Source organism: Oncorhynchus keta, chromosome 21 (genome assembly GCF_023373465.1).
Source record: "Oncorhynchus keta strain PuntledgeMale-10-30-2019 chromosome 21, Oket_V2, whole genome shotgun sequence".
Lineage (NCBI taxonomy): Eukaryota > Metazoa > Chordata > Actinopteri > Salmoniformes > Salmonidae > Oncorhynchus > Oncorhynchus keta.
This window is the reverse complement of record NC_068441.1, coordinates 67,836-90,846: the sequence shown is the minus strand read 5'-3', so window position 1 is coordinate 90,846 and position 23,011 is coordinate 67,836. Positions and strand designations below refer to the sequence as shown.

At 41.5% G+C, this 23,011-nt stretch overlaps 1 protein-coding gene across 4 annotated transcripts; it reads left to right on the top strand.

Annotated features, from left to right (window-relative positions):
- The first annotated feature begins 3,156 nt into the window (after nucleotides 1–3,156).
- Nucleotides 3,157–21,297, top strand: LOC118399901 (poly(rC)-binding protein 2-like). 4 transcript variants are annotated; one of them, XM_035796111.2, is made up of 12 exons: nucleotides 3,157–3,333; nucleotides 5,022–5,160; nucleotides 5,320–5,376; nucleotides 5,485–5,601; nucleotides 5,927–6,058; nucleotides 10,753–10,881; nucleotides 11,099–11,173; nucleotides 14,332–14,373; nucleotides 15,355–15,448; nucleotides 15,829–15,884; nucleotides 16,056–16,225; nucleotides 20,203–21,297. In XM_035796111.2, the coding sequence occupies exons 2-12, from the start codon at nucleotides 5,092–5,094 to the stop codon at nucleotides 20,237–20,239; spliced, it is 978 nt and encodes a 325-aa protein (XP_035652004.1). In that variant the 5' UTR covers nucleotides 3,157–3,333; nucleotides 5,022–5,091; the 3' UTR covers nucleotides 20,240–21,297. The 4 variants fall into 4 exon arrangements, with proteins under 4 accessions (XP_035652004.1, XP_035652005.1, XP_035652003.1 ...); XM_035796112.2 differs by having other exon boundaries at nucleotides 10,753–10,887; nucleotides 15,376–15,448; XM_035796110.2 differs by having other exon boundaries at nucleotides 10,753–10,887.
- Nucleotides 21,298–23,011: the final 1,714 nt, after the last annotated feature.

The window sequence follows — 23,011 nt, the reverse complement described above, 5'->3', positions numbered from 1 at the left end:
GGGAACACCCCTATCCACATCGATGGAACAGTAGTGGAGAGGGTAGCAAGTTTTAAGTTCCTCGGCATACACATCACAGACAAACTGAATTGGTCCACTCACACTGACAGCGTCGTGAAGAAGGCGCAGCAGCGCCTCTTCAACCTCAGGAGGCTGAAGAAATTCGGCTTGTCACCAAAAGCACTCACAAACTTCTACAGATGCACAATCGAGAGCATCCTGGCGGGCTGTATCACCGCCTGGTACGGCAACTGCTCCGCCCTCAACCGTAAGGCTCTCCAGAGGGTAGTGAGGTCTGCACAACGCATCACCGGGGGCAAACTATCTGCCCTCCAGGACACCTACACCACCCGATGTTACAGGAAGGCCATAAAGATCATCAAGGACATCAACCACCCGAACCACTGCCTGTTCACCCCGCTATCATCCAGAAGGCGAGGTCAGTACAGGTGCATCAAAGCTGGGACCGAGAGACTGAAAAACAGCTTCTATCTCAAGGCCATCAGACTGTTAAACAGCCACCACTAACATTGAGTGGCTGCTGCCAACACACTGTCATTGACACTGACCCAACTCCAGCTACTTTAATAATGGGAATTGATGGGAAATGATGTAAATATATCACTAGCCACTTTAAACAATGCTACCTTATATAATGTTACTTACCCTACATTATTCATCTCATATGCATACGTATATACTGTACTCTACATCATCGACTGCATCCTTATGTAATACATGTATCACTAGCCACTTTTACTATGCCACTTTGTTTACTTTGTCTACATACTCATCTCATATGTATATACTGTACTCTATATCATCTACTGCATCCTTATGTAATACATGTATCACTAGCCACTTTTACTATGCCACTTTGTTTACTTTGTCTACATACTCATCTCATATGTATATACTGTACTCGATACCATCTACTGTATGCTGCTCTGTACCATCACTCATTCATATATCCTTATGTACATATTCCTTATCCCCTTACACTGTGTATAAGACAGTAGTTTTGGAATTGTTAGTTAGATTACTTGTTGGTTATCACTGCATTGTCGGAACTAGAAGCACAAGCATTTCGCTACACTCGCATTAACATGTGTATGTGACAAATAAAATTTGATTTGATTTGATTTTGATTTGATTTTATTTGCGGTGCCACGGCCTCCAATAACTCTGCCCCTCAGTCAGGAGGCGGAATCACAAAGGGTGGGGCAGGGGGCGTAGTCAGCGATCAGCACGCACTTATCGCCATGGAAACACTATCGCCTGAGGGCATTGCCCGATTGGCCAGCAGCGGCATCAACGTGTTGCATGTGGCTGATCTGCACTCCAACTGTAACGGATATGAATTACTGATTGGATGTTGGAGTCAGGTCAGAAGAGGAAAGTAGTGTAGACAGTGGACATGGACTTTTATCTAAGGGCTAAGAAGGGATAATGGATAATATACAGAACAAAAGTACAACTAAATGCTACTGATATGAAGGGAGGGTAGAGTTCAATAAGTTATTTTTGAGAGGTGCGGCAAGGCAGAAAGACCCTGTCCCTTTATTTAGATGTATGGCGTTGCCCCGTGGACTTCAAGCCAATGGAATGTTAAGTGGAGTAGAATCTATATGTTGGTTAGCTAGATCTGATGATGGAAGGGTATGAATGGCACTACTAAAGTGGTGATTTAATTTTGTTTTATATAATTATTTATCTAGGCAAGTCAGTTATGAACAAATTCTTATTTACAATGACGGCCAAACTCGGACAAGGCTGGATGTGATACAGCCTGGATTCGAACAAGGGACAAGTGACGCCTCTTGCACTGAGATGCAGTGCCTTAGACCGCTTAGACCACTCAGGAGCCCTGTCATAAATTGTCGTTAACATAATCACAAATTCTCCTCTCTGCAACTGGTGTGAGTTTGAGGTAGGCTTCCAATGCAATATGAATCCATCTCTTCCAGTCTTTTTGTACAGCATATGGCTGCACACTACTACTATTGTTACTCAGAGTCTAGCCCCCCCTTCTCAGTTCCCTCTTGGGTCTCTTCTTTTCCAACCCTCTCTCCCTACCTGGGTATAGTACAATGTATACCAGGGCTTCCTTCTATACTCCACTGCACTAGCGCTTGTGAGTGGGTTGGGCCTTGCCACGTCTGCTCTGACCCCACCCAGTTTGACCACTAGTTCCTTCTCATTGGAGGCCAGTTTAAAGTTTTTATTTGCAAAGTTTGGAGCGTTTCAACTTGCTGAATATGCTGCAGACCTAGGAGCACTAATCATCAGGGGATGGAAGAACTCTCTGGAAGCCTATTCCCTACTTTTGACCAGAAGTCGTGCACTATGTAGGGAATAGGGTGCCATAAAATCCTAATTTGACATATTTTTTGTTGTTGTTGCCATTTATGATTAATTATAGGTACACATTCAAGCCATCATGCTTTGATAAGTTTACTATCATAGCAAAACACTTTTTTGATAACTTTCTATGTAAATTACCATAGGAAGGATCAACTGAACTTTTCGCAAGAAATTGCTTTTCTGTTGTGAGTGATTGTGTATGAGAATCAATCTTAAATTATATTGTTATAAACTTTTATATGAATGTAGATTTAGTTTGTTAACTCTATTTCGAGAATTCTGTCTATAGAATGAACTATGCATGTATTCAATACAGTCCAGTTCTTTCCAGTACAAAAACGTATTTCTGTGGCATTTGTTAACTTGCTTCATACTCAAGCTCTTTCTCTGATGCATTTGGAAATCTAATTCCTCCTTGACTAACAGTTTATTTGCAAATAATGCAAAAACGATGCTTCGTGAGTGACTGTGGTTGATCCCTGGTTCGAGCCCAGGTCGGGGCGAGGAGAGGGACGGAAGCTATACTGTTACATCTGGAGTGTATGGTCGGTGAAACGGTAGTATGTATGTTGAAGAGACAGAAAGATTGAAGTCGGGGTTGGAAGGGATTTGGGGCATGCGGGAGGGTCTATTATAAGTCAGAGCTCTTTTAAAAAAAAAGTTTTATTTTTTTCTCAGAAATACTAGGTAGGAGGATTTAGAAATGTGGAGGTTATGTTGTAAACCGTGATTGACAACACTCCTAAACAGTAGGTGGCGGCATGCACCTTTAACGTTTGTTTACGGACCGCCATTTTATCATGGAAAAAGAAGCAGCTCAGCGAGTGGAGCCCGATCATCATCTCACACTTCCCTCTTCCCCGAATCCTTTTAAAACTCTCCCCCGGGTTTCTACCCTCCCGAACCTCTCCCTTTCTACCCTCACAACCCCACCCCCTCCCCGACAACGCATCCCAAAACACGGATCAGGTAAGAACATTTTATATGTGTGTGCAATACAATCACAAAAAAAACCACCGCGTGAATTTGCCAGGCCACACGACTTGCACGCAGCTCACAAAGCCAGCCAAATGGCTGCTATTTACGCTTGTCCATTTGTAAATGACGAGTGTTGGTGTTTGTAGCCGATATATTATTGAAACAGTGCTAGCGTGAATGACTACAGCACAGCCATTCATACAATGTATACATGCTCCACATATGGATGCTAGCCACCCAGTTGACTTGCTAGTTAGCGCGCTATGCTAGGTCGTAAATCTAGCTAAAAGCTAAACTAGAGTCTGCCGGTGAGGCTAAACGTCGTGCCTTAGCTATGAGCGCAGTTAAATTCATTGGAGCCAAGTAATCGGACACATTGTCCATTCATTTACGAACTGAGCCGTAAGTTACTTTCGTTCCGGATTCAGTCTTGGGATCATTAACCTGTTTGTTAGTCTAACATGCCAGGAGTGTGCTACGAGCAAGCTAAAATCTGCACACGTGAACCATTGCTATGATGACCACGCCAACTAAATGTGTTCCTTTTAGTCTAATGGCAGGTTACTTTGCATGAATTATGATACAGTTCTCTAATGATAATCATTGACGTAACCTCATACTTAGAAGGCCCCATTCTTTTTGGGGGGTCAGAAGTTAGCTAGCTGAGAACTCATCTCTACGGAGTTGAGTGTTGGCGGAGTGTACCACTATCAGTCCATACTTGTACAAATATATTGTTCATTGCTTACCTTGTACTAGCTTTTCTTTGGGTGCTGATATCCGTAGTTTAAAAATTAAATAAAAGTAAAAATTCTCTGCATAGCCGTTGTTGAGAAGGAGCAGACCGTCATTTCACGGCAGATTCTTACAGTAGTTTTGGCAAGGGACACAGAATGCATCATAGATTTATCAAACTATGGATTGCAACTGACAAGCACGGGTACCAGTAAGCGTTAAAAAATTGATATGTATTAAAGTATCGAGTAGTAGAGCACGTTTTGAAGTCTGAACTTCGCACTCCATTGAAAAGCTGTGGATTAAAGGGTGCAATATGACAGACCTCACACAAAATTACTTCTTAATCAAAAACTACTCAATTCAGCACCCCAAAAAAGCCCACAGTTACACAGGACAAACATGGGTACAAGGTGGAATAAAATAATGTACATTTTACATCCCTGATAGCGACTCGATGTAGTTGGTGGTACTCTCAGCCAACACTTATAGCAACTCTACTCTGTAAAGGTACAGAGTTGAGTTTATGCCGCAAGGTGACGAGCTGCAAATTGATGTTTCACTCTTATAATAATGGCAATCAGTTTAGATCAGGTGTTATGCATATATTTGATTAGTTTGTAAGAGCATCAGTGCATACAGATAATCTCATCCATTGAACTAAAAGCAGCTACTGTTTTAAGTGACATGGCATTATTTGGATGGTTTCAGCAGCTTGGATCGTTTACTTGATACCTTCCTATCAAGTTTTATGAGTTCAATAGTTTGCTAGCTATTTAGTATTATTGTACAAAGTCATAGGCTGAATTAAAAACCAAAACCACCAGTCTTGTTCTGTTCTCACATTCTATATTCAATTGTTCTCCTGCTCTTCCCCATAATACTTCCAATGCACTATTCTAACTTTTCCTACTTTTCTCACTGTTTTCTTGTCTTACCTCCAGATCCAATCTTTGTGACCATACCCCAGTTTTGACCCATCTGCAGCAGCTACTCTCCCATCCAGTGGTAGTTATGGACTCCGGTGTTATTGAAGGAGGACTCAATGTCACTCTGACCATTAGATTGCTCATGCATGGCAAGGTGAGCAAGATCCCACAGCAGATGACTGTTAGCCCACGGTGCTAAAGGCTAGGTAATGTCATGCTGACCATTAGATTGCTGATGCAAGGAGTGACCTCCCACAGCAGGTGACTAAAAGTTTAGGAATTACGTTTCTAAATGTATTTGTTTTTCTTTTAGGAAGTTGGAAGCATCATTGGCAAGAAAGGTGAATCTGTGAAGAAGATGAGAGAAGAGGTGACAGATGCCTTCTGTTTCTAAATTACACTAAAGCTGTTTGTTTTGTTAGTTGCACCTCTTTTATATAACTCTCTAATGGTGAATTTCCCAACCCCTTGCGTCCAGAGCGGAGCTCGCATCAACATCTCAGAGGGCAACTGTCCTGAGAGGATCATCACTTTGGCAGGCCCCACCACCGCCATCTTTAAAGCATTCTCCATGATCATCGAAAAGCTGGAAGAGGTAACTTAAGTACCCTGTCTTGTCCAGGCCCAACTGTTTGTTTGTCACTTTGGCATCTACAGGGAATGTGATGTGGCTACTTTTACGGAACCGATTAACACTACCTCTCAGGTGCATGAATAGAGGGACTGACTGGATGTGTGAGGTGTTCAACTAATCCTAGAGGACTATTAGAAGTTGATTTGAAAAAAGGTTCTTTATTAACAATACATCTGTTTACAGTTGTCCTCCAAGAGTGTCTGAACACCTCTCACATATCCATCAATGATGTTGTCAAGTGGACGTTGTGGAGTAAGTTCATTGATCAATCATTCTTCTCTCCCAGGACATCAGCAGCTCCATGACGAACAGTACGGCCACCAGCAAGCCCCCTGTCACCCTCCGCATCGTGGTGCCAGCCAGCCAGTGTGGGTCCCTCATTGGCAAAGGAGGCTGCAAGATCAAAGAAATCCGAGAGGTGGGTGGGAGAACATATGTACTCACATTTGCACTTGCTTTTTCTTACTAGCCAGCAATGCAAACTAGTCACATTTCGGGTGAAATTTTTACACGTGATTTGTGTAGATGAGAAAAGTTTGGGCGGGGGAGGAAGGGGGAGTTGGCTTTGGATCACTACTGGCTGTAAGCGAACAAGTGAAGCGTGTTTGGAGTAATACTGGCTGTATCCAAGGGTCAACCAATCGTTGAGAACAGAACGCAACACGCGACTGAAGTTAGAAGAGACAACCAATTTGCTTGTTACAGCATCAGCACGTGCTCTGGGATGAGAGTGGAAAGGCAGTTTGCCAGTTGCAGCAGCGCGTCCCCTGAACGATAACAGAGGTAGGTGAGAAACCTGACCATGGGGGTGAGAAGGTGATGACCTGTATTTCATGAGCTGTAACCGAAAAACAACTGGCATTTGGAAAGTTTGAGGTAAGGTAGGGCTGGGCGCTATACCGTATTTTACTATATACCGGTATTGATGCACGGACCTGTTTGGGGTTTTTACTTTACCTTCTATAATGGTATTTTAATATTTGGTTTGTTAAATGTGATGCGCAGTGTGTAACGTCCGTTTTCATAGTTTACTCCGCTACTTGAGTCAATCCTCTACGCTCTCTCTTTCCATGCCGCTTTCCACACAGACCTAGTCCCACCCCTGTCACTCGAGGAGCGCATTTGTTGTTGCTTGACCACGGGACTGTTTCATTCAGTCTGCATGGTCAATGCAGCACATGCAACAATGTTGATGACAACAATGTTTCCACTTTGATCTTAATATAAATCCACAAGCGTTCTATAATTACAATATTAGTTTGTTTCTTACATCTGCAAACAGCTAGTTTGTATTTTCTTAGTAAGTTCAGCTAAATAGTGTTAGCCACTAATGCTAATCGCTAGATAACTAATGTTAGCTTATAAAAGTACTGAGTCAGAGTAAATGTAGCTAGCTAATACAGCCTGATACCAGTGCTGGTGGAGGCCTAAATCAGCATGTTTGCAACAGTATATTCTAAATTAAAGAGGAATAGGTGACGCATGAATGTTGGCTACATGAATTTATTTTTATTTTACCTTTTATTTAACGAGGCAAGTCAGTTAAGAACAAATTCTTATTTTCAATGACGGCCTAGGAATAGTGGGTTACGCTCTAACCACTAAGCTTCGCTGCCGCCCGATAAAAGATTGAATGTAGCCAAAGACTGTAAGGTTCCCTAAGAAACACTGAACATCACTTTGGTTCCTACCCTGTCACAATAACTCATCCATGACATTTTCATTCGTTGTCATGTCAAACAACACTTTTCAAAGTGCCCACTATTAGTTATATTCCAACTATAGAATTATAATAAACATTCTATTTCTGTGATTCCGAAAGTTCACCCAAGTGTTTTGATCTTAATAACAATTGCAACATTTGGTTAAAAATACATTTTGTATTTTTCCCAATATCGTGGCAGTGTGGAAATTGATGGAAATGCAGAAAATTATTTTGGGTTGAATTGAACAGCATAAAATAATCTGAATGGAGAAAGACCCATTGAAATAATTTAGGATATATGTTGCCACCCTAGGGTCACCCACTACTCATAAAGCAAATGTAGAACTTTTATTAATCAAAAAACATAAAATACTGTCAAATGTGAAAAATACCATATGATATTTTGGCCATATCACCCAGCCCTTATGTGAGGGAGAAAGCGTGGTTGAACAAGTATTGTCAGCATTGTTAAGTATCTTGATCAAATTCTCCGTTAGCTAGCCAGAGAAATGTTGGGCAACATTAGACAACTTAACTGATCAAATAGAGGTTTATGGTGTGAAAATTAGCTGATTTAATAAAGTCAGACAGCTAGCTAGCTAACGTTACAACATCAGATGAGCTAACTTTAGTAACCTAACCAATTCACTATAGTGTTAACTGGTATGCGACTCCTTGCCGTTTGTCAAGTTATAACGTGTTACTTGCTTACTGGACCCTGGCAATCTGTGTGGAATGTTAACTAGCTAATGAACTAACTGCTATCTGTGAGCTAATGTTTTCCCTCTACAGAATGTGGTTAATTTTCAGAATGAGAGAATTAGGTGAAAATGAGGCGTTGCTTGTTAAACAAGTGGATTCAGGGATCAAGTGTAGCTGGATCTGGGCCTGGCTTAAGCTGGATGCCACTGTAGAGGTTAGAGGTCGACCGATTATGATTTTTCAACGCCGATACCAATACTGATTATTGGAGGACCAAAAAAGCCAATGCCGATTTATAAATACATAATAATAAATAAATACAAATAAAAAATGTATTTGTAATAATGACAATTACAACAATACTGAATTAACACTTATTTTAACTTAATATAATACATCAATAAAATCTATTTAGCCTCATGTAGATAATGAAACATGTTCAATTTGTTTTAAATAATGCAAAAACAAAGTGTTGGAGAAGAACGTAAAAGTGCAATATGTGCTATGTAAGAAAGCTAACGTTTCAGTTGCTTGCTCAGAACATGAGAACATATGAAAGCTGGTGGTTCCTTTTAACATGAGTCTTCAATATTCCCAGGTAAGAAGTTTTAGGTTGTAGTTATTATAGGAATTATAGGACTATTTCTCTATACCATTTGTATTTCATATACCTTTGACTATTGGATGTTCTTATAGGCACTTTAGTATTGCCAGTGTAATCCTTTTAACATGAGTCTTCAATATTCCCAGGTAAGAAGTTTTACAGTGGGGCAAAAAAGTATTTAGTCAGCCACCAATTGTGCAAGTTCTCCCACTTAAAAAAGATGAGAGGCCTGTAATTGTCATCATAGGTACACTTCAACTATGACAGACAAAATGGGGAAACAAATCCAGAAAATCACATTGTAGGATTTTTAATGATTTGTATTTGCAAATTATGGTGGAAAATACATATTTGGTCAATAACAAAACTTTATCTCAATACTTTGTTATATACCCTTTGTTGGCAATGACAGAGGTCAAATGTTTTCTGTAAATCTTCACAAGGTTTTCACACACTGTTGCTGGTATTTTGGCCCATTCCTCCATGCAGATCTCCTCTAGAGCAGTGATGTTTTGGGGCTGTTGCTAGGCAACACTGACTTTTAACTACCTCCAAAGATTTTCTATGGTGTTGAGATCTGGAGACTGGCTAGGCCACTCAAAGACCTTGAAATGACCTTGAAAGCCACTCCTTCGCCCGAACGTTGTGTTTGGGATCATTGACGCACAACAAAGTGCTGCTGGCAAAACGCACGAACGTGCTGTTTGAATGAATGTTTACGCACCTGCTTCTGCCTACCACCGCTCAGTCAGATACTTAAATACTTGTATGCTCAGTCAGATCATATGCAACACAGGACACACTAGATATTATCTAGTAATATCATCAACCATGTGTAGTTAACTAGTGATTTTATGATTGATTGTTTTTTATAAGATAAGTTTAATGCTAGCTAGCAACTTACCTTGGCTTACTGCATTTGCGTAACAGGCAGTCTCCTCATGGAGTGCAACGAGAGAGAGGCAGGTCGTTATTGTGTTGGACTAGTTAACTGTAAGGTTGCAAGATTGGATCCTCCGAGCTGACAAGGTGAAAATCTGTCTTTCTGCCCCTGAACGAGGCAGTTAACCCACCGTTCCTAGGCCATCATTGAAAATAAGAATGTGTTCTTAACTGACTTGCCTAGTTAAATAAAGGTGTATATATATTAAAAAAATTATTAGCGCCCAAAAATACCGATTTCCGATTGTTATGAAAACTTGAAATCGGCCCTAATTAATCGGTCGACCTCTAATAGAGGTGAAAGGAACACCACCACCACCCCCAATCTCACTTTTTCAATACACTTTTTCAATTATGCCAACAACGGGTATCATGCTCAGCTGGCACATTGTACACTTTCTGCCTGTGGACATCTGTTCTACAATGTAATAATGTGCAGTGTAGCCCAAAGATATTGGTTTTGTTGAACTTTCCTATACAACTTGTGTGAGTGAGGGGGATTATTACATTTTTACTCTGAATGTTATTTTTGTACACATGTAGCCTTATGCACTTCATTGATGTCTACTATAGTGGCCACTATAATAGAAAAAAATATAATCCCTGTTTCATTCTATTTCTACTTTAAATGTTTTTTTTCTGAAGTGCAATATATAGATTGTGTGTGGTCACAAGCTTTCTATTATAAAGGCTGTCATGGCTAACTGCCATTTTAGTGTATTGTTTTTTTTTTCTCGACTTGAGTGTTTGCAGTAAAATCTAGGCAACAAATAACATTGCATTGCTTTCTTACTTTTTTTAGCTGTGAGTTAGGTTCATGTTAACCACTTTATCTTACACACAGAGACTGATCATGTAGATTCTTTGTTTAATTAACTTGCATTTCCCCCTAGCAGGGATTTTATGGATGTTTCAGTGCAAAGAAAGTGTCACCTTGGGCCCTCACCAGTTTGCATACCCGACTTGCACAGATTTAGCAGAAAGTGGCTATTTTGAAAGGTTTTACTTGCAGTGACTAAGTTACTGCTGGTGGTCGTTTTACCTACCTTAGTTCAGAGCACTGATTGTAAGTTTTGTCTGGATATGAGCGTCTGCTAAATTACAAAAATGTTAATGTAATATGTAAGTCCAGACCAGTCAATCTCTCCTCTCTCTCTAGTCGACAGGTGCTCAGGTACAGGTGGCAGGGGACATGCTTCCTAACTCTACAGAACGGGCCATCACCATCGCAGGGACCCCCCAGTCCATAATTGAGTGTGTCAAGCAAATCTGCGTGGTTATGCTCGAGGTAAGTGTAAGTAATATCCTCAAATCGTTGATCTATTTTTATTCAGCTTAAATATTTATAATTTTATTAATTTGTCAAATTACCCGTACAACCTCTTTGGTACCCATTTTGGCATCTCTTGCTTACTTATACAAAAGTGTTTTGAAAACACGTCTGAATTAAACCCATTTTCCTGTCCTGTCTCTCCTTTTCTCTTTCCCTTCCCTCTTTCCTCCAGGCTCCCCCTAAGGGGGTCACCATCCCATACCGACCAAAACCTTCAGGATCCCCTGTCATCTTTGCTGGAGGACAGGTATGTTTGATATATTTTTACACATTTATATACAGTGGGGCAAAAAAGTATTTAGTCAGCCACCAATTGTGCAAGTTCTCCCACTTAAAAAGATGAGGCCTGTAATTTTCATCATAAGTACACTTCAGCTATGGCAGACAAAATGTAGGATTTTTAATGAATTTATTTGCAAATTATGGTGGAAAATAAGTATTTGGTCAATAACGAAAGTTTATCTCAATACTTTGTTATATACCCTTTGTTGGCAATGACAGAGGTCAAATGTTTTCTGTAAGTCTTCACAAGGTTTTCACACACTGTTGCTGGTATTTTGGCCCATTCCTCCATGCAGATCTCCTCTAGAACAGTGATGTTTTGGGGCTGTTGCTGGGCAACACGGACTTTCAACTCCCTCCAAAGATTTTCTATGGGGTTGAGATCTGGAGACTGGCTGGGCCACTCCGGGTCCTTGAAATGCTTCTTACGAAGCCACTCTTTTGTCGCCCGGTGTGTTTGGGATCACTGTAATGCTGAAAGACCCAGCCACGTTTCATCTTCAATGCCCTTGCTGATGGAAGGAGGTTTTCACTCAAAATCTATCTCACAATACATGGCCCCATTCATTCTTTCCTTTACACGGATCAGTCGTCCTGGTCCCTTTGCAGAAAAACAGCCCCAAAGCATGATGTTTCCACCCCCATGCTTCACAGTAGGTATGGTGTTCTTTGGATGCAACTCAGCATTCTTTGTCCTCCAAACACAACGAGTTGAGTTTTTATCAAAAAGTTATATTTTGGTTTCATCTGACCATATGACATTCTCCCAATCCTCTTCTGGATCATCCAAATGCTCTCTAGCGAACTTCAGACGGGCCTGCACATGTACTGGCTTAAGCAGGAGGACACGTCTGGCACTGCAGGATTTGAGTCCCTGGCGGCGTAGTGTGTTACTGATGGTAGGCTTTGTTACTTTGGTCACAGCTCTCTGCAGGTCATTCACTAGGTCCCCCCGTGTGGTTCTGGGATTTTTGCTCACCGTTCTAGTGATCATTTTGACCCCACGGGATGAGATCTTGCGTGGTGCCCCAGATCGAGGGAGATTATCAGTGGTCTTGTATGTCTTCCATTTCCTAATAATTGCTCCCACAGTTGATTTCTTCAAACCAAGCTGCTTACCTATTGCAGATTCAGTCTTCCCAGCCTGGTGCAGGTCTACAATTTTGTTTCTGGTGTCCTCTGACAGCTCTTTGGTCTTGGCCATAGTGGTGTTTGGAGTGTGACTGTTTGAGGTTGTGGACAGGTGTTTTTTATACTGATAACAATTTCAAATAGGTGCCATTAATACAGGTAACGAGTGGAGGACAGAGGAGCCTCTTAAAGAAGAAGTTACAGGTCTGTGAGAGCCAGAAATAAACTTTTGTTATTGACCAAATACTTATTTTCCACCATAATTTGCAAATAAATTAATTTAAAATCCTACAAAGTGATTTTCTGGATTTGTTTTCTTCTCATTTTGTCTGTTATAGTTGAAGTGTACCTATGATGAAAATTACAGGCCTCTCTCTTCTTTTTAAGTGGGAGAACTTGCACAATTGGTGGCTGACTAAATACTTTTTTGCCCCACTGTACATGTTCTTATTTAGATCATTTAATCAACTTACTGCTGGCTGGGAAGGGGAATGGGGGGTTCCTCTGAGAACTAACCTGTAGTTGATCTGTTGTGTTCTGCTGTATTTTTATAGGGAATTTACCAATAATAAACTCTATGATACTTTTGCCCAGCCTTTGGTTTTGTGTTACTGTTATGACATCTCTGGTGGTTACCAACAGAAATAGTGATGTGCACGGTTATTTGAACATCTGAACGGACATTAGTATTCAAATACTTGTGGGAGTATTTTTTTGGGCGGAAGGGTAGCCTAGTGGTTAGAGTGGTGGACTTGTAACCAAAAGGTTGGAAGTTCAAATCCCCGAGCTGACAAGGTTCGTTCTGCCCCTGAACTGTTCCTAGGCCGTCATTGAAAATAAGAATTTGTTCTTAACTGACTTGCCTAGTTAAATAAAGGTAAATAATTCATTTTTGTGGGCAAAAGTGTAGGGGCCTATTAAACAGAGAAAAGGGCTTTTTTTCAAGTTAAAATATCCATGTTACATACAAGGATATACCATGACATTTTCAAATGATTAATTTAAATAAAAACCTTTTCAGTGTAGCTATGACCTCCCATACCTCAGAGTCAGCTTGCTCCCATTTCACTGGCCCCTCTGCAGCTTCAGCAATATCGCGCCACCCTCTCTCCCTTGTGCCTTAGTGCTAAGGTTTAAAACTTAAGTAAAAAATATCCAGAAATCCCACACAAATGCATGGTATTATTCGAATAGTGAACTTATTTAAAGCCCCATCCCTAAACTGAAGTAGACCTCCCTCCACCCACCATTGTTACTGTTACTGGGAGAATTAATGAATAACATCCCTGAAAATCCAAGCCCAGTTCATGCTCCGCTAGGCAGAATGGAAACGTGCTTTGTTTTTTCTGTGTTTTCAAACGCTTTAACATTCCTTTAGAAATGTTATCTTTCTCTATTAATATGGATACTATGTTCAAGATTTGGCTACTTTAAAATGTATTGAGAGCATTTAGAGATATAGACCTATAGGATCTGTGTGTGTTGAAGAAAAATATTGTTTGGGGACATGAAACATTCAGGCACTGCACAGACGCTATGGAAGCTCTAGTCCTGAGCGCAGAGTTAAATTGTTTCAAACCATTTTTAAACTCGAAATTGTTGTTTGAGATGGATGTACAATGCCTAGTGAAAGTCGACACACCCTTGCAACGTTTTTACATTTTGTTGCCTTAAATTTCTATTTAAAAAAAAAAAGGATCAAATTGAGATTTTCCCTCACTTATCTACACAATACACTCCAAATTTTCAAAGTGAAAGAGAAATTATAGAAATGTTCGGAAATGTAATAAAACAGACCTCTTGATTGCAAAGGTCTTCACACCCCTTTCTGTGGCACATCTAAATACGTTCAGGAGCAAATTTTCATTTAAATTTCTTGGACGGGGATTTTATACTTTTAACATTCTAACATACGTTTGTCCTGTATACTATTGTGGCTGCGAATCGTGATATGTGAACAGGATGCCTATGAACACGTTGTTCTTTTTTCAGGCGTACGCCGTTCAAGGACAACATGCGATACCACAGCCAGATGTAAGTGCTGTTGTCACAATTTCTTCCTCCCGGTGTCCGTATCCTCTCTACCCTCTGTCCTTCCCCCAAAATTCTTACCTGTCCCTGCCCTACCTTTCCGTACCTTCCCTACCTTATGCTATCATCCCTACCCTTCACCTCTCAATTTATACCCCCCCAGTTCCCTATCCTCTGTACCTCCCTGCCCTCCTATTTCTTTTATCTACCATTCCTAACCTACCCTCCCTCCAACCAGTGCACTAGGAAAAGGTGTTAGGTAGACTGTAGGCCGAGGCTCCAAACCCAGCCTGGTTTGGATGCCTTAAGAGGAAGGGTTTGATGAGAAATTTGCTTTATGGTGAAGAGATGATATTAATAGACAAATGATTTAGAGGAGTTGGTGTATTTGGTAGTGTGTTAACCAGTAACGTCATTCTCAACATTTTTTATTTAACATAGCACTGGGTGGTTTAAGAAATTATGGTTGTTCACTATTGATCTTGTATTATTGTCCTAACTATAACTGTGTTGATTATACCATGGCCTGTAGTTGTGTGGGCCTGGTTGGTTTTGTTTGGTACAGGCCAGGAAATATCTATTCCTACATACTGAGAACATGTAGTGTCATATCCATCTGCCAGAAGACTATAAGCAAACATTCAGAGTCCGAGTTCTCCAGAGCTACAGTGGAAAGACCATGGGGTACAAATTTATTAAGAATGATTACACAACCCATCCAACACTTGTCCATTTTAGAGAAAGAAAATAAGATGGCTGGGTTGTGTGTTTATCAGTGCATGCAACTGAGTTTAACAGAAAAGGTCCAGGTAGTCCCTAACTGTTCGTTAGTTTGGTATGTAATGAACACAACTCCAACTACTATTATGAATGAATGTCATGGTGAATGAAATGGTTTTGGTACTTTACTGACTGTGCTTCTTGTCCCTTCTCTTTCCTTTCCATTTCTCTCCTCCCTCCCTGCCCCATCTCTTGTCCTCACAGTCTTCCTCTATCTCTCCACAGCTCACCAAGTTACACCAGCTGGCCATGCAGCAGAGCCCCTTCCCAATGGCCCCAAGCAACCAAGGATTCCAAGGTACTAAGGACATAACAATACAATAGTTTGTATAAAAAAATAGAATAAAAAGATACGGTTATTGAAACTACTGCGCTCAGAACTGGTGTGTTGACCAAATTAGAACATCAGCAGGAGTGCGAACTGCATTTTCTTTTTTCTTTTTTTTCTTTTTTTTTTCTTTTTTCGTTGAGGCAAAATGCAAATGTTCTGGCTGTCAGGCCATCGTTGGTTTGTCACATGGATAGAGAAAACAACTCCTCGACGAAGGCTTTACCGACTGAAATGTCAGTTAAGATTTTGTTACATTGAACCTGCCACCACAATGGCATTTACATATCATGAAAAGTGCCAAATTGTTCCGGATCCTTGTTTTATGTATTTTTGGCTTGTTGATTTAGGAGGGATGGATGCGTCTGCCCAAACTAGTTCCCATGAGATGACCATTCCAAATGATGTAAGTATTTCCACAGTGATGACTGACCCTCCTCTTCCATTTCCCTCCAGTGGTTAGACATTTCACACTGTCAATCGACTCCTCTCTAATTGATTGACGTAACTGAATTCCTGGTTCTCTCTCCCCTCTTGTTGATTGGCTTAACTGACTTCCTGTTTTTCTTCCTCCTAGTTGATTGGCTGCATCATTGGTCGCCAGGGTGCTAAGATCAATGAGATCCGCCAGATGTCGGGTGCCCAGATAAAGATAGCTAACCCTCTCGAGGGCTCCGCAGACAGACAGGTCACCATCACTGGTTCCCCCGCCTCCATCAGCCTGGCAGAGTACCTCATCAACGCCAGGTCAGACACATTAGTGACAAGCTTTTTAACCAACTACCATCTTTTGTCCTTTTAGAGTCGGGGATAAATTGACTTTGGGTTGCAAAATTCAAGAAACTTACCTCCCTGCACATTCCCTCCTGATTCTGGAAATTCTCCAACATGTTTTCTGAAAAACCTGAGGACTTTGGGTTCTGGGAACTTTCAGGAATTTTGCTCCTGGTCCTGGAGCACCACAGTTGCTTGGTGCAGTAGGCTTTTGATCCAGCCCAACGCAAACTAAAACAGCTGGGTTGGAACAAAAGCCTGTGGCCCTCCAGAAGGACCTTCTTCTGCCCAGTATTCAACCAAGCCCCCCCCCCTTTTTTTTTTTTTTTTTTTTGTAGAACTGAGAATCCACCCAATCTCATCTACCCCCACACCATGGTACTTCCTTTTGACATTTGGGTGCCTCCCAGTTAGTCTGCCTACAGTGCAATGTGTTTGTGTTAACTGCTTAACCCCCACCCCTATCCATGGCATGTTTGAGGGGATCAGTTTGAACAAGACGAGGCACAGAATCACTGACCTTTATCACGTAATGAGTAGTTATTTGGGGATGGAAGGTGATTTGTAGATCAGTGATCCTGTGCAGTCCGGCTGGAACGTAGTCGATCTCAAACACGCACATTGTCTATTGAAACATGAGTTGGTCTTCTAATGATGTTTACTCATTGATGGCCACTATTGTCAGTTTTTCTATGCCTGTCACTCTCACACCCCTCCCTGACTGTCAGTCTGTGCTTATGATTCCCCCTCATGCACCCTCCCAACCCTGAAGTCTACCCCTCACTCCTTCCATACTCACCAGCCTATCCTGGAACCCATCCCGACTGTGTGTCCCTCTTTTTCCTTCTTGTCTCTCTTGTTTCTACAGCGTAGAGTCCTCTAAATTCTCCTCCTCGAACCCTGAACAGACCCACAGCACCAGCCTCCTCTGCCCTCCTCTCTCCACTACTACCACCTCTCCTGCCGCTACCTCTACTGCTTCCTCCTTCTCTTCTTCCTCCTGTTTGGCGCCCCCCTCCGCCTCCATCTCTCTGTCCTTGTTGGCTCCTCAAGGACCTTCTTCCTCTGACTCACCACTCCCACCCAACTCCCCTGCTGTCCCCTGTGTCTCCAGTCTGCTCAGTCTTAAGCCCCTCCCCCTCCTGGCCCTCCATGTTGTTTCCACTGGCCCCACCTCCTCCGGTAACCCTGTCCACTCAGCCAATCCCGAGCCAAAGCTTTCCTCAGAGCTGGGCTCCAAGTCTAAGAGGCGAAGGCTTTCTCCGTACTAAAGCTACAGCCATAATAGAAACTACAGTACAGACGTGAAGTGTGTCCCAAATGGCACTTCCTTATTATAGTGCACTACTTTTCACCAGGGCCCTCGTCAAAAGTGGGCTCTGGTCAAAAGTGATACACTTTATAGGGAATAAGGTGCCATTTGGGATGTTGCTTAGCGTTGTCTGTACTTGGTCGTCACTGCTTTAAACCTGGCTGTGCCCTATGCCACATGCTTCTTGACTATACAGTTAATCAAAAAATGCCACAAAAAAAGTTACACTTCCAGATCTGGCTTCTCTCCTCCATGTCCTTTGGTCCACTGCTTGGTTTATGTCTCGCTCACCCTCTTGAAGGTCCCTGATCGTTCTCTGATCGTTCTGATCTAAAGACTGCATCCGCATGGGCACGCTTGTCTCAGACCGACTTCAACGTTACTAATTAAAAGCTTTTGGTTGGATTTTCTCTCTTGCTGTAAGCTCAGGTAGCACCTCTCATGCTATCTTTATGTTAAGATCTCATGCTGTACTTCATTTATTTGAATATTAACTTTGTCCTGGATAATACAGTTTAAGTCAGAAGTTTACAAACACCGTAGCTACATTTCAACTCAGCTTTTCACAATTCCTGACATTTAATCCTAGTAAAAATTCCCTGTCTCAGGTCAGTTAGGATCACCACTTTATTTTAAGAATGTGAAATGTCATAATAATAGTAGAGAGAATGATTTATTGCAGCTTTTATTTCTTACATCACATTCCCAGTGGGTCAGAAGTTTACATACTACTCAATTAGTATTTGGTAGCATTGCCCTTAAATTGTTTAACTTGGGGCAAATGTTTCGGGCAGCCTTCCACAAGCTTCCAACAATAAGTTGGGTGAATTTTGACCCATTCCTCCTGACAGAGCTGGTGTAACTGAGTCAGGTTTGTCGGCCTCCTTGCTCGCACACGCTTTTTCAGTTCTGCCCACAAATGTTCTGTGGGATTGAGGTCAGGGCTTTGTGATGGCGACTCCAGTACCTTGACTTTGTTGTCCTTAAGCCATTTTTCCACAACTTTAGAAGTATGCTTGGGGTCATTGTCCATTTGGAAGACCCATTTGCGACCAAGCTTTAACTTCCTGACTGATGTCTTGAGATGTTGCTTCAATATATCCAAATCATTTTCCATCCTCATGATGCCATCTATTTTGTGAAATGCACCAGTCCCTCCTGCAGCAAAGCACCCCCACAACATGATACTGCGTCCTCCATGCTTCATGGTTGGTATGGTGTTCTTCGGCTTGCAAGCCCTCCCCCTTTTTCCTCCAAAAAATAACAATAGTCATTATGGCCAAACAGTTCTATTTTTGTTTCATCAGACCAGAGGACATTTCTCCAAAAAGTACGATCTTTGTCCCCATGTGCAGTTGCAAACCGTAGTCTGGCTTTTTTATGGCGGTTTTGGAGCAGTGGCTTCTTCCTTGCTGAGCGGCCTTTCAGGTTATGTCGGTATAGGACTCGTTTTACTGTGGATATAGATACTTTTGTACCAGTTTCCTCCAGCATCTTCAAGGTTTTTTGCTGCTGTTCTGGGTTGATTTGCACTTTTCGCACCATTCATCTCTAGGAGTCTTCTTCCTGACCAGTATGACTGCTGCTTGGTCCCATGGTGTTTATACTTGCGTACTATTGTTTGTACAGATGAACGTGGTACCTTCAGGCATTTGGAACTTGCTTCCAAGGATGAACCAGACCCTTGGAGGTCTACAATTTGTTTCTGAGGTATTGGCTGATTTTCTTTTGATTTTCCCATGATGTCAAGCAAAGAGGCACTGAGTTTGAAGGTAGGCCTATCCACAGGTACACCTCCAATTGACTCAAATGATGTCAATTAGCCTATCAGAAGCTTTTAAAGCCATTACATAATTTTCTGAAATTTTCCAGGCAACTTAGTGTATGTAAACTTCTGACCCACTGGAATTGTGATACAGTGAATTATAAGTAAAATAATCATTCTGTAAACAAACAATTGTTGGAAAAATTACTTGTCATGCACAGAGTAATGTTCTAACCAACTTGCCAAAGCAAGACATTTGTGGAGAGGTTAAAAAACAAGTTTTAATGACTCCAACCTAAGTGTATGTACATTTCCGACTTCAACTGTATGTGGGGTAGCTAGTTATATTTGTAAAGTGTTCATTATAGTGCTAAAATCTTGTTTTGTTTATGTATCTATCTGCCACATGGGGTAAAGTTGGGCTTAATCACTATAATAATTGGACCTCTGGTATCATATAGCCCTGCTAATCATGGGCTGTTGGACCTTTACAATTTCAGGAAATTGATGTCCTCGATTAGGACTCTTGAATCGAGCCATAACTGCTTCTTTTATCCTTTCGCTGGCAATCACTGATGCACTACAATTTATTAGCACTGATCAGAGGTCAGTGACTGTAAGGTGAAATGGAATACACTCTTTGAAGAGGTTGATGTCAAGGAAACAACATCCTCTTATCCACTGATAGTTAATACACCTCTAGAGGTTTATCTATTGGGTAGATATTTTATGAACTGAAAAAAGCGGTGTGGAGGTTTGTAAAGAAGGTTCAATTGTGAAAAGGTGAGTTTGTCCTGTTTTATCATTGTAATTTGAAACGCACAGCATGGCTTATTCTCTCCCCCTTCGATTTCTCAATGTGTCTCTCTCCAGGCTCTCCTCTGAAGCTACAGGACTGGCGGCCAACTGATAGAACAGACTCTAGATGTGATCTGCACTAATCACCCCCACATTTTACCTCTACCACCAACGGATCCATCAGTCAGCTCTCTCCTTTTAAAGTGGTCAATGCAACTATCCAACTTAGTTTATTTGTATTATTTTATGAAAATCACGCCCACCCACCTGATTTTACTTTGATCTGCATTCATTTATGTTTTTAATTAAGGCCCTTTGTGTCCCAGTTGGATGTTTTTAATGATTTGTTCTTAGGTTATTTTTTGTTGAAGGGAGAAAGTTTTCCATATCTTTCTTGACACCATCACAAGAGTATAGGTAGAAAAATCTGAATAGGTTTAGTTAGCTAAAAGTTGTCTTTTTTTGTTTTGAACAAATAAATGTCCAAACAAAATATACATTTTTTTCTTCTGCATTTTTAGCCCCCCCCACCCACACTGGATCCTGGATCCCCTAGTAATTTTATCCATTGCAGAAATTCAGAACTCACCGTCATTTGGTTATGTCACTTATGCTCATAAAATTAAAGGGGAAATCGGTCACTGATGGTTTTTTGGGTATGACAAACAGCTCTTACACTACTAGAAGACATGGATATTGCATTTGTTGAAATCAATTTCAAACTGTATGTATTCATGTCACCTTAACTTTTTTTGTTTCTGTGTCATTCCTATTTTTCCACCTTTGCCCCACCCACCCGTGTGATCATGTTTTTTCAATGGAGGAAATATTCGTTTTTAACTACCAAAGGAGAGAAACTCCTGAACTGACTGGTGTGTCTGTGAGTGTGAGGAGAGAAACTAAGATATTATGAATCGCTGAAACTAAGACAGGGCGATTAAAAACAAATGAATTTCCTGCTCTTTGCTTTCTTTGCTCAAGTCATATTTAATTTTTTATTATTTGCAGGAAATAAAGTAACTTTTGTGCACGTTTTGGAAAGAAATGTCGACATTGGGTACCATAACATTGTCAAACTACAGAAATAAAGATTAAGAGAACTACAAATTCTCGTTCGTGTTGCGTGTGTGTAACAATGTTCATTGGAAATTAAAAGTTGATGGAAGTTCATTGGAATGGTCACTTGCTATGACTTTATGAAAACCTATACTTACCCAGCATTAAAGTCTGACACCCACATTTCCAGTTTTTGAACTGTGATTTTTATTTGTCTTAAATATTTATTGTACACAGATGCAATTATAAAAAAAAACAACATGTACGTTCAAAGGAACGAGGAGTCTGTTTGATTCAGCATATTGGAGACTAGCTTGGAGCAAAATCTGTTTATAGTGTTCTGAAAAAACATTAACGTGACATTTACCATAGGGACTTAGTAAGACAAATCAACATATCAGGCTAATCGGAAACATACAAGAGCCTCTTTCTCCAGTCACCATGGGGCAGTGGTCTTTTGCTGTATTGGCAACAAAACAAATCCACATCTACGGTCAGGTCCAAAATTACTGGCACCCTTGAGAAAGATATATTTTTTTAAAGAGTTAAGAGGACAGAATTCATTCAGATTTTTTTTTTAAGTTTTAAAAATCTGCTTTTCCAGAAAATAAATACGAGTGGATCTATAAAACCTTAGAGAACACAGGAGCTGCCATTTTATAGCTTATCAAATGGAACCTGCTGAGTCATTTGATAGGATGGAACGGAGGCTGTTGAAACATAGGCCTCTATTGCATCCCAATGCTGCCCAAAATAAAGGGAACACAAAAAAACAATGTAACTCCAAGTCAATCACACTTCTGTGAAATCAAACTGTCCACTAAGGAAGCAACACTGATTGACAATAAATTGCACATGCTGTTGTGCAAGTGGAATAGACAACAGGTGGAAATTATAGGCAATTAGCAAGACACCCCCAATAAAGGAGTGGTTCTGCAGGTGGGGACCACAGACCACTTCTCAGTTCCTATGCTTCCTGGCTGATGTTTTGGTCACTTTTGAATGCTGGCGGTGCTTTCACTCTAGTGGTAGCATGTGACGGAGTCTACAACCCACACAAGTGGCTCAGGTAGTGCAGCTCATTCAGGATGGCACATCAATGAGAGCTGTGGCAAGAAGGTTTGCTGTGTCTCAGCTTAGTGTCCAGAGCATGGAGGTGCTACCAGGAGACGTGGAGGAGGTTGTAGGAGGGCAACAACCCAGCGGCAGGACCGCTACCTCCGCCTTTGTGCAAGGAGGAGCACTGCCAGAGCCCTGCAAAATGACCTCCAGCAGGCCAAAAATGTGCATGTGTCTGCTCAAACGGTCAGAAACAGACTCCATGAGGGCCCGACATCCACAGGTGGGGGTTGTGCTTACATACAGCCCGTGCAAGACGTTTGGCATTTGCCAGAGAACACCAAGATTGGCAAATTCGCCACTGGCGCCCTGTGCTCTTCACAGATGAAAGCAGGTTCACACTGAGCACATGTGACAGACGTGACAGAGTCTGGAGACGCCGTGGAGAACGTTCTGCTGCCTGCAACATCCTCCAGCATGACCAGTTTGGCGGTGGGTCAGTCATGGTGTCGGGTGGCATTTCTTTGGGGGGCCACACAGTCCTCCATGTGCTCGCCAGAGGTAGCCTGACTGCCATTAGGTACCGAGATGAGATTCTCAGACCCCTTGTGAGACCATACGCTGGTGCGGTTGGCCCTGGGTTCCTCCTAATGCAAGACAATGCATTGTGGCTGGAGTGTGTCAGCAGTTACTGCAAGAGGAAGGCATTGATGCTATGGACTGGCCCGCCCGTTCCCCAGTCCTGAATCCAATTGAGCACATCTGGGAC